Source organism: Simochromis diagramma, unplaced genomic scaffold, assembly GCF_900408965.1.
Source record: "Simochromis diagramma unplaced genomic scaffold, fSimDia1.1 OVJJ01000419.1, whole genome shotgun sequence".
In the NCBI taxonomy this organism is placed as follows: domain Eukaryota; kingdom Metazoa; phylum Chordata; class Actinopteri; order Cichliformes; family Cichlidae; genus Simochromis; species Simochromis diagramma.
Window position 1 is genome coordinate 2,332,856 of NW_024387244.1, and position 12,531 is coordinate 2,345,386.

The window sequence follows — 12,531 nt, forward strand, 5'->3', positions numbered from 1 at the left end:
ATTAGTCATCCCTCACTGGCATGTGTTACTTTCCTCTTTCTTTTTCTCTTTTTTGAGTAATGACACCAACTTTGATACACCTCAAACAGGCAGAAACATTTGACCTCACACAATGCAATTAATTTGCATGAGTGTAATGTCTTTGATACGCTGCTTAGAAATGGTGGTTCTCAAAGTGGAGCCAATGAGAACCCAATGAGGTCAGAGAACTGATTTGCAATTGGAATCGCTAAATTCTTATCTATTCCCATCCCTACTTGGTAATCTGTATGTTTTTAATCACATCTTTGTGTAGCATTCCAAATAAACTGACGAGTGACTATGTTTTCAATCAGTCTTATCTCACTGGTACATGTTGCCTACCTCTTTGAAGAGTTTGTCCCACATGTCCTGATAACAGCCCTTATAGTGCTTGAGTTCCTCCTCATCCTTTGCGGTCACTGTGGAAACAGTGACTACACCCGCAGGAAAGTTAAGGAGATTGTAGACAACTGTGTAACTAATAGCAGCTGAAATAACAGAAAATATAAATATATTATTATGTAGAATATTTATTAATATTCAATAGAATAATTAATATTGAAATTTATTTGTCCAGGCTGTCAGGCTGCTCTTGCCAAAGTAATGTTAAAAAAAGCAGTTACAATCAAAGAGTCAAAGTTGTGCTGTGATTCAATGCAAAATCACAAAAAATTATCCATTCTCTAACAGGGAGTTTATCAACAAGTGTTTTGTGGCTGAAATTGGACAAACTGTGATAAACAGAACACTATGTTGTCACTTGTACTGAGTGTATCATACTTGGAATTTTGCTACAGTAAAACAAGTTGTAGGCTGGTCCAATCACAGGGCACAGTAGTACATCGATGTTGCAGCTCCTCCAATGTGCTATTGTCTCTTGAATGTAGTCCTAAAGAAAACACAGGAAATCTCAATTTCATCTTCAGATTTTCATACGTGACCATGCATCATCAGCTGACAGTACCTCAACAGCAGCATGTTGCTTCCACAGCTCAGGAACAGATCTAAAAATGAAGCATATCATTCCTAGAACATGTATAATATGAAAATCTAACAAAGGATGAAGTACAAATAAAACATTTCAAGAATACTTTCTCACCGAACTCCACAAAGAGCCCTCATGTTGGCAGAGACACGAGGAGACTGCAGATAGATAGATAGATAGATAGATAGATAGATAGATAGATAGATAGATAGATAGATAGATAGATAGATAGATAGATAGATAGATAGATATGCATTATTCTGCTAAATCACTCAATCCGGTGATTTAAATAAACAGACCATCTATTTGACTATTTTTGTATGTGTCTGTCACAGAATTGGAGGGCTTACCTTAGATTTGAGCAGAAATGAATGGATTGTCTTATACCACTTAGGAAGACGGTAACGATGAAACTGTCCCTTCAGACAAGGGTCCTCGGGTCCCCCCTTCCTAAAAAGAAAGGGCTCATTAGCACATAAGAAAAAAGCCTATTTTGAGATACTTAACTAATTAATGGAATAGTTTCAAAACCAGTCAACACCATCGTGTGCTCAAGAAGACAATGGCAGCATCTCTAGGTATTAAAAACCTATTAACTAAACTGTTAAAAGAAAAAAACTCACAGTTTGGTTAACAGGCTGGTACCTCCATCTGCTAAAAAACCCTTTACCATTAGTTCAGGGAAAATTTCATCCATCTTCAGTGGATGGTAAGGGACCACCTAGAGAAACAAATGCCAACATTAAAAAACATGACTTGAAAATGATTATTATATGTTTTTGTTTTTGTGTGTGTGTGTGTGTGTGTGTGTCTTACTGTGTGTCCTGCTTGCTCTAACAGAGCTTTCACCTCTCTAACGCCTCGGGCCATGCTTGGAGATGGATGCATGTAGCCATCGTTTTCCAAACAACCAATCCTTAGAGGTTTGGTGGTTCTGTATCTCTAAGAGGGAATCACTTTTTGTTTTTAATGCTCACATGAAATGAGACCATTTATGCATATATATGCACAGGCAATTACAACAAAGGATTATCAACAAGTGACATGAATCCCACAGTACAAGACACACCTCCATGTTAAAAGGTAATGGTGGAACAGTGGGGTCCAAAGAAAACATGTGGTCACAAAGAAGTGCCTGCATGCACAGAGCCAGGCTGTCCACATCTCTTGCCATGGGTCCAGGTGAAGATAGCACTAGTTTAACATGAAACAAGAAGCAGTAAACAAAATTCACAGACTGTTTTTTCCCAGGACTGTCTATCAGTATCCCAATATTGACTCTGTATATATGTAGTAGGGGTGCAACGATATTCGTATCGATATTGAACCGTTCGATACAGTGCTTTCGGTTCGGTATGCATATGTATTGAACAATACAAAATTTGTAATTTATTTTATCAACTTTCCTTCTGACGACGCTGTCTGTGTTGAGCGCTCAGTGAATCTGTGTTCGACTACTCCGCCTAGGCTGCACTGTCGAGCGCAGATCCACTGAGCGCTCAACACAGACAGCATCGTCAGAAGGAAGAGCGCAGGGCAAGCTAGCGAGACAGAAGTTAAGGTCTCCTTGCAACATGGCAAATTGAACCTCATTCAGATCTGGCGTTTGGAATTATTTTGGTTTTCATGTGACATATGACCCTGAAGGTAAGCGCGTCATGGACTAAAGTAAAACAGTATGTCGGATGTGCCACGCAATGCTCAATTGGTGGGAACTAGTGTGTTAGCGCAGTTAGCTCGTTAACGTGTTGGCCGTCTAGCCCCATGCACGGGTGATCAGGGGTAGCTCGTTAACGGAGATTTGCCGTGTTGTGGTGTTAAGGTCATTTCAACGAGATTACCTGACAGCACTAGTGGGAACACAACAAATATGACTGCACATTTACGCCGACATCATCCTAGTGCAAAGACAAGTGGAAGCAGACAAAAACAACAAGCATGCATGCTACAAACTTTACCCGAGTCATTTAGACAGCCGTTAGCACATGATTCTCCTTATGGGGACCTGATATGTTTAATATGCTGCTGAGAATATAGCCCAGAAGAAGCGGATAGTATAGCTTTTATTTTGGAAAGAGCCATTTCTCTGTAATAAACTCTCTTTTCCAAAGATGAGTGATTCCTCAATCAGATACAGGGCTCGCAATATCGCTAGCCCGACGTACCGGGGCTAGCGATTTTTCCAGTCGGGCTACCAAAATCTATCTCTGCCCTGCCCGTCGGCCTATCGTAGGAAGGAAAAATATATGTCAATGCTTTTGCATTCTTTCAGAAATGTAGCTGGGTAATTATGTCATTGGCATCGGTGAGCCACTGTCAATATGTGACATATTGAAATCGCGTTTGAATTTGCGCTTGTTTTTTTGCTTTCACTTTGCAATCGTGCGAACTGTGTATAGAGAGCGACAGCACTGATCTGTGAGTGATGATAATTTGTGCACCAATTCCTCTGACATCGTCTTATCAATCGTTAGCTTACTACGCAAACATGACAAGTGAAATCTCCCGCAGCAAGCTTAAACATGTGAGAGGTTGATCGCGCAGAGAATCGCTGAGCTTATGTGAGTGAGCGTGTAAAAGCAGCAGGATATATATTTTAGTTCTGCTGAGCCAAATAAGACAGGTCAGGGTGAAGAAGTGACAGCCAAAGAAAAGCTTACCACAAAACGGAGAAGTTATGACAAATCAGACTATAAGGCAAAAAGAAAGTGCAGCTTTATGGTTTCATGGACAAAAGAATTTCTGTGGCTGCGATATGATGAGCTAAATAACCAGGGCTGCACATAAGTGGTCCGCAGGTGCGCATTCGCTGTCAAAATAAAAAACATGCACAAGGGTTAGGGTTAAATTTAAAAACTGTACTTTTGAGTTAAAATATATATTTATAATTTTAATAAATGACAAATTAAAAAGGCATGAACATTTTTTTTTGTATCGAAAAAATATCGAACCGTGACACCAAAGTATCGAACCGAACCGAACCGTGAATTTTGTGTATCGTTGCACCCCTACTAAGTAGATATGTCACTTACCTGACTTTTGCCCTCTATAAGTTGGACAAACTCCCTGTGAACTAATCATTACACAAAAGGTGAGATAAAAGTTTTTCTCAGCAATGTATAATAAATTTCGAGGAAACTGACTGAATGAGACCCACCTGAGCCGACCCGCAGTTGGTTTGAAACCACAGATTCCACAGAAGGATGCAGGAATACGGATACTGCCACCTAGATCAGTGCCTATACCAAGCAGGGAGCCCCCTCCCCCGATGAGAGCCCCCTCCCCACCAGTTGAACCTCCAGAGGTCTTCTGGGGGTTATGAGGGTTCACAGTCTGCCCGTAGATAGGATTACTGCAGTCACAGCTGAATTTGAACAGACAAGAAGGTGAGAAGTCTTTGCATGTTATGCACATGTGGAATAGCAAAGACAACTGACTGAGTTTTAACCACATCAGACATAAAAGGCAGATGGGGTATTGTCATCACCCCTCCAGGTGGGCAGAGTGGATACCCAAGTTTGTGAATGTGATAACTCCAGAATTAAGTGAGGTGACATAGGAATTTCGAATTGGTGTATCTTCTAAAAATCTTGGATGACTTTGAATCTCAATGACTTCGACCTTAAGGTCATAGGTCAGCTTTTCTAAAAATTACCCGGATTTTCAAATTTATGCCATAGGTGCATCTAGGAGGCTGACGGGCAGAAATGGCAGACACCGGTATTTTTAAATTGGCTCTAGATTTATGTCAATCACCGATAAAAGATTTACCTCAAAAGACCTTGAGGCAAGTTGGTTTTCACAAAGGGAATAGCTCCTTGTTTCTTCAGGACTTGAACAAGCACACTGTCCTTTTCAGCGGGCTGGTCCAGGTTAATGATCACACCACAAGAACAGTCATGATTCTTGCGTTGTGAAAAAAAAGAGAAAGAAAGAAGAAAAAAGATGATAATGGTGCTTCAAAGATGTAAATAATAATGCTTGGGAATGCTATAAGTTAGACATAACATAGAAATTAGTTAGAAATACTGACCAGAAGGCCTGCAATTGATATTTGCATTATTTAACCTTTGTAATACCTTAAATGCAAGATTTTCTTTAATGCTAACTGGAACTCCGTACAAGAGACCATCCTTGTTGGAGCCAACAGTTGTCAGCTGGTCCAAACTCTCCAGCAAAATTTCAGTGCAGCAGTTCAGCTTTTGGTTTACAGCCAGAGTCTGTTGGAAAGGAAACAAGCACAGACAGTTTGAGATTAACTTATTTACCTTGAAGGGACCTTGATCTTTGTAATCACTCTGTAAAATATTGAACTCTTGTTCGAAACATTGAACCTTTTGGTGTATTTGAGCTATTATGAAAGATTTGTGTCATGTTGGATACTGAACCTTTTCCATGTAAGAGTAAAGCACATCCTCAGGGGTAAGTGAGCCTTCCTTCAGCTGCTGTGTCAGCTCAGACAGGGAGAGTGTCAGGATGAAAGCAGAGTCAGTTGTCGGATGCTAGAAGACACAGACCCACACAGAATCATTATGTCATTAAAAAAGCTGCAGCAAACAAATAAAAGCATATGAATGTAGAGATTTTCCACTTCTTTACAAACTCTGTCAAACGTGACAATGACAATTCACAGTGCTTAAATGGTCTCCACAATTACCAGATTTCAATCTGACAGAGCACCCTTAGGATGTGGTGGAACAGGAGATTTACATCACTGATGTGCAATCAACAAATCAACTGCAACTGGTAATGCTATTGTGTCAATATGGACCAAAATCAAACAAACGACCTAGAATAGCTGCATATTATTGGTGTGCTTTTAACTTTTATTTTAATGCTCATGTTTAAAAGCCCTCCTGCCAGCATGGCAGGTAATGGCCCATTGAAGTTGCCCGTATATGACTTACTTTTGTAACGATTTTGAAATGCTCTAAATAGAAAAAATCCTGTTTCCACAGGATTTTTTCACCTTAGATCAACAGTATACAACCTCACGATGTTACCATATCAATTTCAATTACTTTGGAAAGTAAAATCAGACTGACTTGATATTGACATGGTATCACTGTGGGGCTTTATACTGTCAATACAGAGTGAAATTATCCTGTGGAAACAAGAATTTTTCTTTTTAGAGCATTTTGAAATTGTTACAAAAGTAAGTCAGATATTGGCAATTTCAGATTTCTGTGGTTGGATAGTGTTGATATAAAATGCAACTAGTCTTTGTAAATATGACTTTTGCTTTCAAGAGCATTCTGAAGTCATTGAAAGAGAAGTTCAAAAATGAAAATTCACAGGGCTTTTACTTTGAAATCCAAAAGGAGATGGCTTTAATATTGACATGTTATTTTGAAATCAGGTTTCAACATCTTTTGCCATAATACTTTGAATACACAGGGAATTTAAAACAAAGTGGAGGCTGGCTTGACACCAGTGCCAGGTCTGAACTAAAAGCACATAATTTGTTTTGATTTCTATCTAAAGAAAAAGTTAAACATTTCAGTGTTTAAAGCTCTGAACTCTCACCGACTGTTTGTACCGGAGCACCGCCTGCTCTGCCCGCTGCAAGCTCTCATCTCTCCTGTTTCTGGCTCTCTTGATCTTTTCCTCTGCCTGTCGGAGGCTGTTGATCTTTTTCACCCGCACAGCCAGGTATCCCACAATGCAGGCAACACCAGTGAGCAGAGCCGCTGTCCAGTTGTCCATCTTCACTCTCTTAATAAACAGTTCAGTGTTCTGCGTGATTTTCGTCTTTGTCCTGGGGCTGTAAATCATCGGCGGAGCGGGTAGGGAGGCTTACTGGGCTTAAGCCCGGGTTGTTTCAGAAGCTCAGGGTCTTTTGGAATCTAGTTTATTTCATAGTTAGATGCCTGACTGACAACTGTAAAAAAAACTACACAACATTCGAGGCACATAGCGCGCAAATTCCCCCTAAATTTGGTATGATCCGAGCTTCAACTTGCTTTCCCTCTGCAGGTTGTTTTTATTGGTTACACACATGAATATTCATAAAGCTTGTTGCTGTATTACCTATGAGAAATTACTATAACTGGTTACAAAGTGTGATTGTGCTGTGCCAGCATGATTATACATTGTGTGTGGTTATATGATGGGAGTGCAGCTCTCCCAGATTGTTGTTGGTAGAATCTGTTCTTCTCAAGGCTGCTTGTTCCCCTTATCAATGTCATGCACGTAGTCATATGCGTAGGTTACCTAGATAGCAAACAGAAGCATTCTAGCTTTCTAAATGGCATTATGTAGCTTTTTAAATGGCAACCTACAACACATACATTAAACCTAACAGCGACAGACAAGAAACATATTATATTATATTATAATATAATATAATATAATATAATATAATATAATATATTATATTTTCTCTACAGCATTAAGAAAGTTAATTTTATTGGTTAACATTTCTTTAACCTTTAAACCATATGCACATTATACTTGCAGCGCATGCTCAAGTGCTTATGACACATTTAGTTAACATTTACAGCAAAGCAAAGTTGAGACAGTGCTTGTGAGAATGGGTGTGATTGGGTGAATGTGGCATGTTGTATACAGCGCTTTGAGTACTTCGGGAGAGCAGAAAAGTGCTATATAAGAATCAGTCCATAGAGATTGACAGACCACGTGAATTCCGCGCATTGCATTGTAGGTACGAGTGGCAACAAAATCAAAACACTGCATCAATCGCTAGCATTTCCAGCACCGGTAATCATTAATTCTGCGGTTTTAATCCCTACTTGCATTTTATTTGCCCCAAAAACAGTTATGTACAAAACGACGATGAGCAAAGACAGACTTGACTTGACAAAAAGGAAAAAAAAAAAAAAAAGTACGAGGAAAAAAATCTAAGGAGTGAAAGGGTCAGACCCATACGAGCATAGTGGAGTAAGGACGTTAGCGTGCTGCCCAACTTGATGACCAAGATGAAGGAAAAGAAAAACAGAAGGGAAGAGGGACAGTGAGAAAGGGCACTCAAAAAGAGAAAGAAGAGAAAAAAAATCTCCTGGATCACCTGTTGAAGAAAAGACGAGAAACAAGCAAAAACAACAGAGCAACAATAACTAAACACACACCATCACGTTAATATGAGCTAGTGTAAACAGCAGTAAATACTATAGTGAATGTTGTTGTGTAGCAAGCAGGACCGACAGCGCACAATGTGCTTGGAAATAGCAGCCAATAAAGGTGTAGTTGATGTCTATGAACAGTGAACCCCTGTGTGCACACCTGTGTGGATCAGTGCGCTTATATTCAAAAAGGTTTCCCCATGTAATGGTCTGCTAGATGATGTAGAGAGCCATAGCCCCGTCCCCCAGGGCATGAAGCAGGCATGGAGGAGATCCAGGCTCCAGACATCCAGAGGCCCCAGAGTGCGAGAGCCCACGAGGACAAGACAGACTGTAAGAGCCAATTAAAGGTTAATTTTATTGGTACTGGTAAAATAATTAGAGGAGAAATATATATGTTTGATGTTAAGAATATAATTTTAGTTGATTTCAAAATACTGTTTTGTTAAAGGTATAGAACATAGACGTGCGACATTCTAATGCGCTTTTTAGTATTTTGGGCTTCCGGCACACTGTAATTACGTAGTTGGGGAGTCGGATAAGCTGGAAGCAACACAGTTTTTTGACCGAGTCTTGCCATGTAAATTAAAAGTTTCAATAAACATATTTTTTGCAAGAAAAGTACCTGGACTTGCTTGCGTTTCAAATGCATGTTGCCGGACTGACTCCTAAAGGTGGTACAGAAGAGTGAAATAGAGACGGAGTGCCGCCACTACACAGACTTTTAATTAATTTGAAAACCTGATGCTTAGCCTTGTCCACCCCAGCTGTAAAACTCAGAAAGCATCTTGATGCATGCTCAATCATCCAGGTAAGCCACTGGTAAACTAGTGACCAATGGCTTAAGTTTGTTAATGTCCAAAAAGTTCATGGTGAAGGTAGTGGATGAGAGATAATTGTCAAAGAACACTACCTGTATACGTCTCTTGTGTGGGTCTACAGCCTGGATTACGCTAACTAACGCTAACTTGGGATGACAACTCAATGGTCCCACACCGGTGGGAGCTCCAACACTCTCCTAAGTAGCTCCCCCGACGAGCCCTGATCACCAACAGGTGTGTGGCAGGAACTTCAGGTGTGGCCAGTCCTCTTGCAGGGCCACACCCATCAGGCCTGCATGTGGCTGTTCTCCATCCTCCAGCCACACATGTACACACCCACACCCTGCCTCTACATATAATGAGTGGAACACCGAACAACACAGCATAGTGCAGAAAAACACACATCCCCAAATAACAACAACAACACTAATAATAATAATAACGGGCCATCCTGCTCACGGACCCCCGAGTCCTCCAGAGCCGGGTCCATGACATGTACCACAGGCCTTCGAGCTGGCAGTAGTTAAACCTTTACTTAAAAAGCATCTCTAGACCCAGCAGTCTTAGCTAACTGTAGGCCAATCTCCAACCTTCCTTTCATATCAAACATCCTTGAAAGAGTAGTTGTCAAACAGCTAACAGATCATCTGCAGAGGAATGGCTTATTTGAAGAGTTTCAGTCAGGTTTCAGAGCTCATCACAGCACAGAAACAGCTTTAGTGAAGGTTACAAATGATCTTCTTATGGCCTCTAAAGTGAAGTTAAGTCTTTTTGCGTTGCTGAGTTCACCATTGCTTTCTTTATTTCTCAGGATGTACCAAGCCATAGATTTTGCCACTCCTGATATTGCAGCAATTTCTCAGATGTTTTTTTTTTAAAATGTTTTTACAGCTTAGGAATGGCTTGTTTTAGCTGCATGCAGAGCTCCTTTGCTACACCATCAAACAGCCTTTGAGTCAATTTTCCAATTACTTTTGCTCTGTTTAAAAAGAGTGTGGCACATGTTAAGGAGTTGAGACTCCTAAATCCTTCATCCAATTTGAATGTGAAAATTGAGAGTCTACACATTATGTCCATGTCAATTATATAACTATAATTATAGTGTGTTGTAGTAAATGGTTAAATAAAACAAAACTGGTGTCAGTGTCCAAATATATATGGACCTAACTGTATGTTCATTTGAATCTGTCTGTGCTTGTTTCCTTTCAACAGACTCTGGCTGTAAACAAAAAGCTGAACTGAAGTTTTGCTGGAGAGTTTGGACCAGTTGAAAACTGTTGGCTCCAACAACGATGGTCTCTTGTATGCAGTTCCAGTTACTTTCTAATTTCTAATCAGTATTTGTAAGTATGTTATGTATGAGCATTATCACTAAGGTCATTAACTTGCCATTACCATCTTCTGGTTTCAGTGATGAATCATAGAATCATGAGTGTTCTTGTAGTGTTTTCATTAACCTGGACCAGCCCGTTGAAAAGGACAGTGTGCTTGATGAAGTCCTGAGGAAAAAGGAGCTATTCCCTTTGTGAAAACCAACTTGCCTCAAGCCCTTTTGAGGTAACTCTTTTATCAATGATTGGCATAAATATAGAGCACATTTAAACACTGTGTGGACTCATTCCGTGGTCTTTGCCAATTCCAAGTGTACATAGTATGCAAAGAGTCATTAGCTATCTGTCTTTGCTCACCTTCAGCTATGACTGCAGTAATCCTATTTATGACCAAACTGTGGACCTTCATAACCCCCCAGAAGACCTCTGGAGGTTCTGGTGGGGAGGGGGCTCCCTGCTTGGTTTAGGCACTGATATAGGTGGCAGTATCCGTATACCTGCGTCCTTCTGTGGGATCTGTGGTTTCAAACCAACAGTTCAGGTGGGTCTTATTCAGTCAGTTTCCTGGAAAATTATTGCACATTGCTGGGTAGAACTTTTATCTTTGTTAACACCTTTTGTGTAATAATAATAATGGATTGGATTTATATAGCGCTTTTCAAGGCACCCAAAGCGCTTTACAATGCCACTATTCATTCACTCTCACATTCATACACTGGTGGAGGTAGCTACAGTTGTAGCCACAGCTGCCCTGGGGCAGACTGACAGAAGAGAGGCTGCCATATCGCGCCATCGGCCCCTCTGGCCAACCCCAGTAGGAAAGTAGGGTAAAGTGTCTTGCCCAAGGACACAACGACCAGGACAGAGAGCCCAGGGATCGAACCGGCGACCTTCCGGTTACAGATGCGATTCCCAACCCCCTGAGCCACGGTCGCCCCACGAACTACTCATGAATGATTAGTTCATGAGTAGTTCATCCAATTTATAGAGGGTAAAAGTCAGGTAAGTGACATATCTACTTACTGGACCCATGGCAAGAGAATGTTCTATGTGAACAAAGGCGTAAAAAGAACACAGTGTTAGTTGGTTCCTTATTTCTTATTAATGTTCACAGTTTGAGCTGCTCTAAAATGCCTTTTTTTAAATTTACTCATTAACCAGCAGCCACCAACATCAGAAAATGAATACAATACAGAGTGAGTACCACTAACAAAAATCACTGCTATGTGATTAACAGCCCAAAACTCTGTTATGAACATATACATTCTATGTTATAAACCAACTGAGAAACCCAGTTAAAGAAAAAATAATATGAAATAACTTATTTTCAGTGACTAGCTTTTGTGTGCTAAAGGAAAAAGTTAAAAATTTACAAATTGTACTTTGGTCTACCCAATTCTTGCCACATAGTAAAATCCCAAATGTTGCACTTGGAACAGAAAACTCCAAAATAACCTCCGTTTTAGCTTTGACCACTCAGTTTGGTTTAATGACTTTCATTAATGAAATATACTTTTGTGGCGTTTGAATTTTAACCAGATTAACTGATTGTGAACTCACATATTCATTAATGTCACTATTTCACTTGTTAGGACAAAAAAGGGGGGGATGGAGCAGAGGAAGCAGAGGTCTCACAGATTACACCTATGCTCCTAATTTTCTAAAACAATGAGATTTGCAGGAAAGATAGTGCCGGTCCTAAATCAACTCAATCATTTGATCACTTATTTATGATTAAATTAAAAAAAAGATTTCTCTCAAAGAATTTATATGATGAATGGGAAACTAAACAAAGGCAAGTTTATTAATATAGCACAATTCAACAGCAAGGTGACAAAAGCAAATGTACTATGTACTAATTCATATATGCATACAACGTTAATCACTGAGACTAACTACCACATGCAGTAATTGCTCACGAGGAACAAAGTGAACATCATTATCAATGAAAATACATTTTTTAATTATTATTAAAAAATGTATTTATTTTCAAAGTAATTCAGTGAGTGCTGTTAGGACACATGTTACCTATCAGAAGGGAGCTGTCAGCAGGCAATTAGTGTTCTTTAAAGTCCAAAAAGAGAAATTTATTGTTTTCTAACACAATTTCATCCAAAATTCTTTGTTGAAACATATACTGTCGGGTAAATATCACAGTATGTTAATGGGCAGCACGGTGGCACGGTGGTTAGCGCTGTTGCCACACAGCAAGAAGGTCCTGAGTTCAATTCCACCATCAGGCCGGGGTCTTTCTGTGTGGAGTTTGCATGTTCTCCCCGTGTTTGCGTGGG

The 12,531-nt window shown here is 40.0% G+C and overlaps 1 protein-coding gene and 1 long non-coding RNA gene across 5 annotated transcripts in view; one reads left to right on the plus strand and one right to left on the minus strand.

Annotated features, from left to right (window-relative positions):
* LOC120747114 (vitamin D3 hydroxylase-associated protein-like) overlaps positions 1 to 7,238 on the minus strand; it is a 37,237-nt gene extending 29,999 nt beyond the window's left edge. For 2 of the 4 annotated variants that reach the window (XM_040052763.1, XM_040052764.1), the window contains exons 1-13: positions 6,533 to 7,237; positions 5,395 to 5,508; positions 5,086 to 5,226; positions 4,778 to 4,911; positions 4,039 to 4,370; positions 2,076 to 2,200; positions 1,823 to 1,948; positions 1,630 to 1,727; positions 1,357 to 1,456; positions 1,121 to 1,164; positions 986 to 1,025; positions 802 to 910; positions 364 to 509 (exon numbers count right to left, since the gene is read on the minus strand). In XM_040052763.1, the coding sequence (XP_039908697.1) occupies positions 364 to 509; positions 802 to 910; positions 986 to 1,025; positions 1,121 to 1,164; positions 1,357 to 1,456; positions 1,630 to 1,727; positions 1,823 to 1,948; positions 2,076 to 2,200; positions 4,039 to 4,370; positions 4,778 to 4,911; positions 5,086 to 5,226; positions 5,395 to 5,508; positions 6,533 to 6,781 (1,758 nt within the window). In that variant the 5' untranslated portion in view covers positions 6,782 to 7,237. Of the gene's footprint in view, positions 1 to 363; positions 510 to 801; positions 911 to 985; positions 1,026 to 1,120; positions 1,165 to 1,356; positions 1,457 to 1,629; positions 1,728 to 1,822; positions 1,949 to 2,075; positions 2,201 to 4,038; positions 4,371 to 4,777; positions 4,912 to 5,085; positions 5,227 to 5,394; positions 5,509 to 6,532 lie in introns of all 4 variants that reach the window. The other 2 variants (XM_040052766.1, XM_040052765.1) reach the window with 2 other exon arrangements.
* Positions 6,417 to 10,924, plus strand: LOC120747120. The gene is made up of 3 exons (XR_005699045.1): positions 6,417 to 6,446; positions 10,122 to 10,211; positions 10,321 to 10,924. It is a non-coding gene; the product is annotated as an uncharacterized LOC120747120 (long non-coding RNA).
* The last annotated feature ends 1,607 nt before the right edge of the window (positions 10,925 to 12,531 follow it).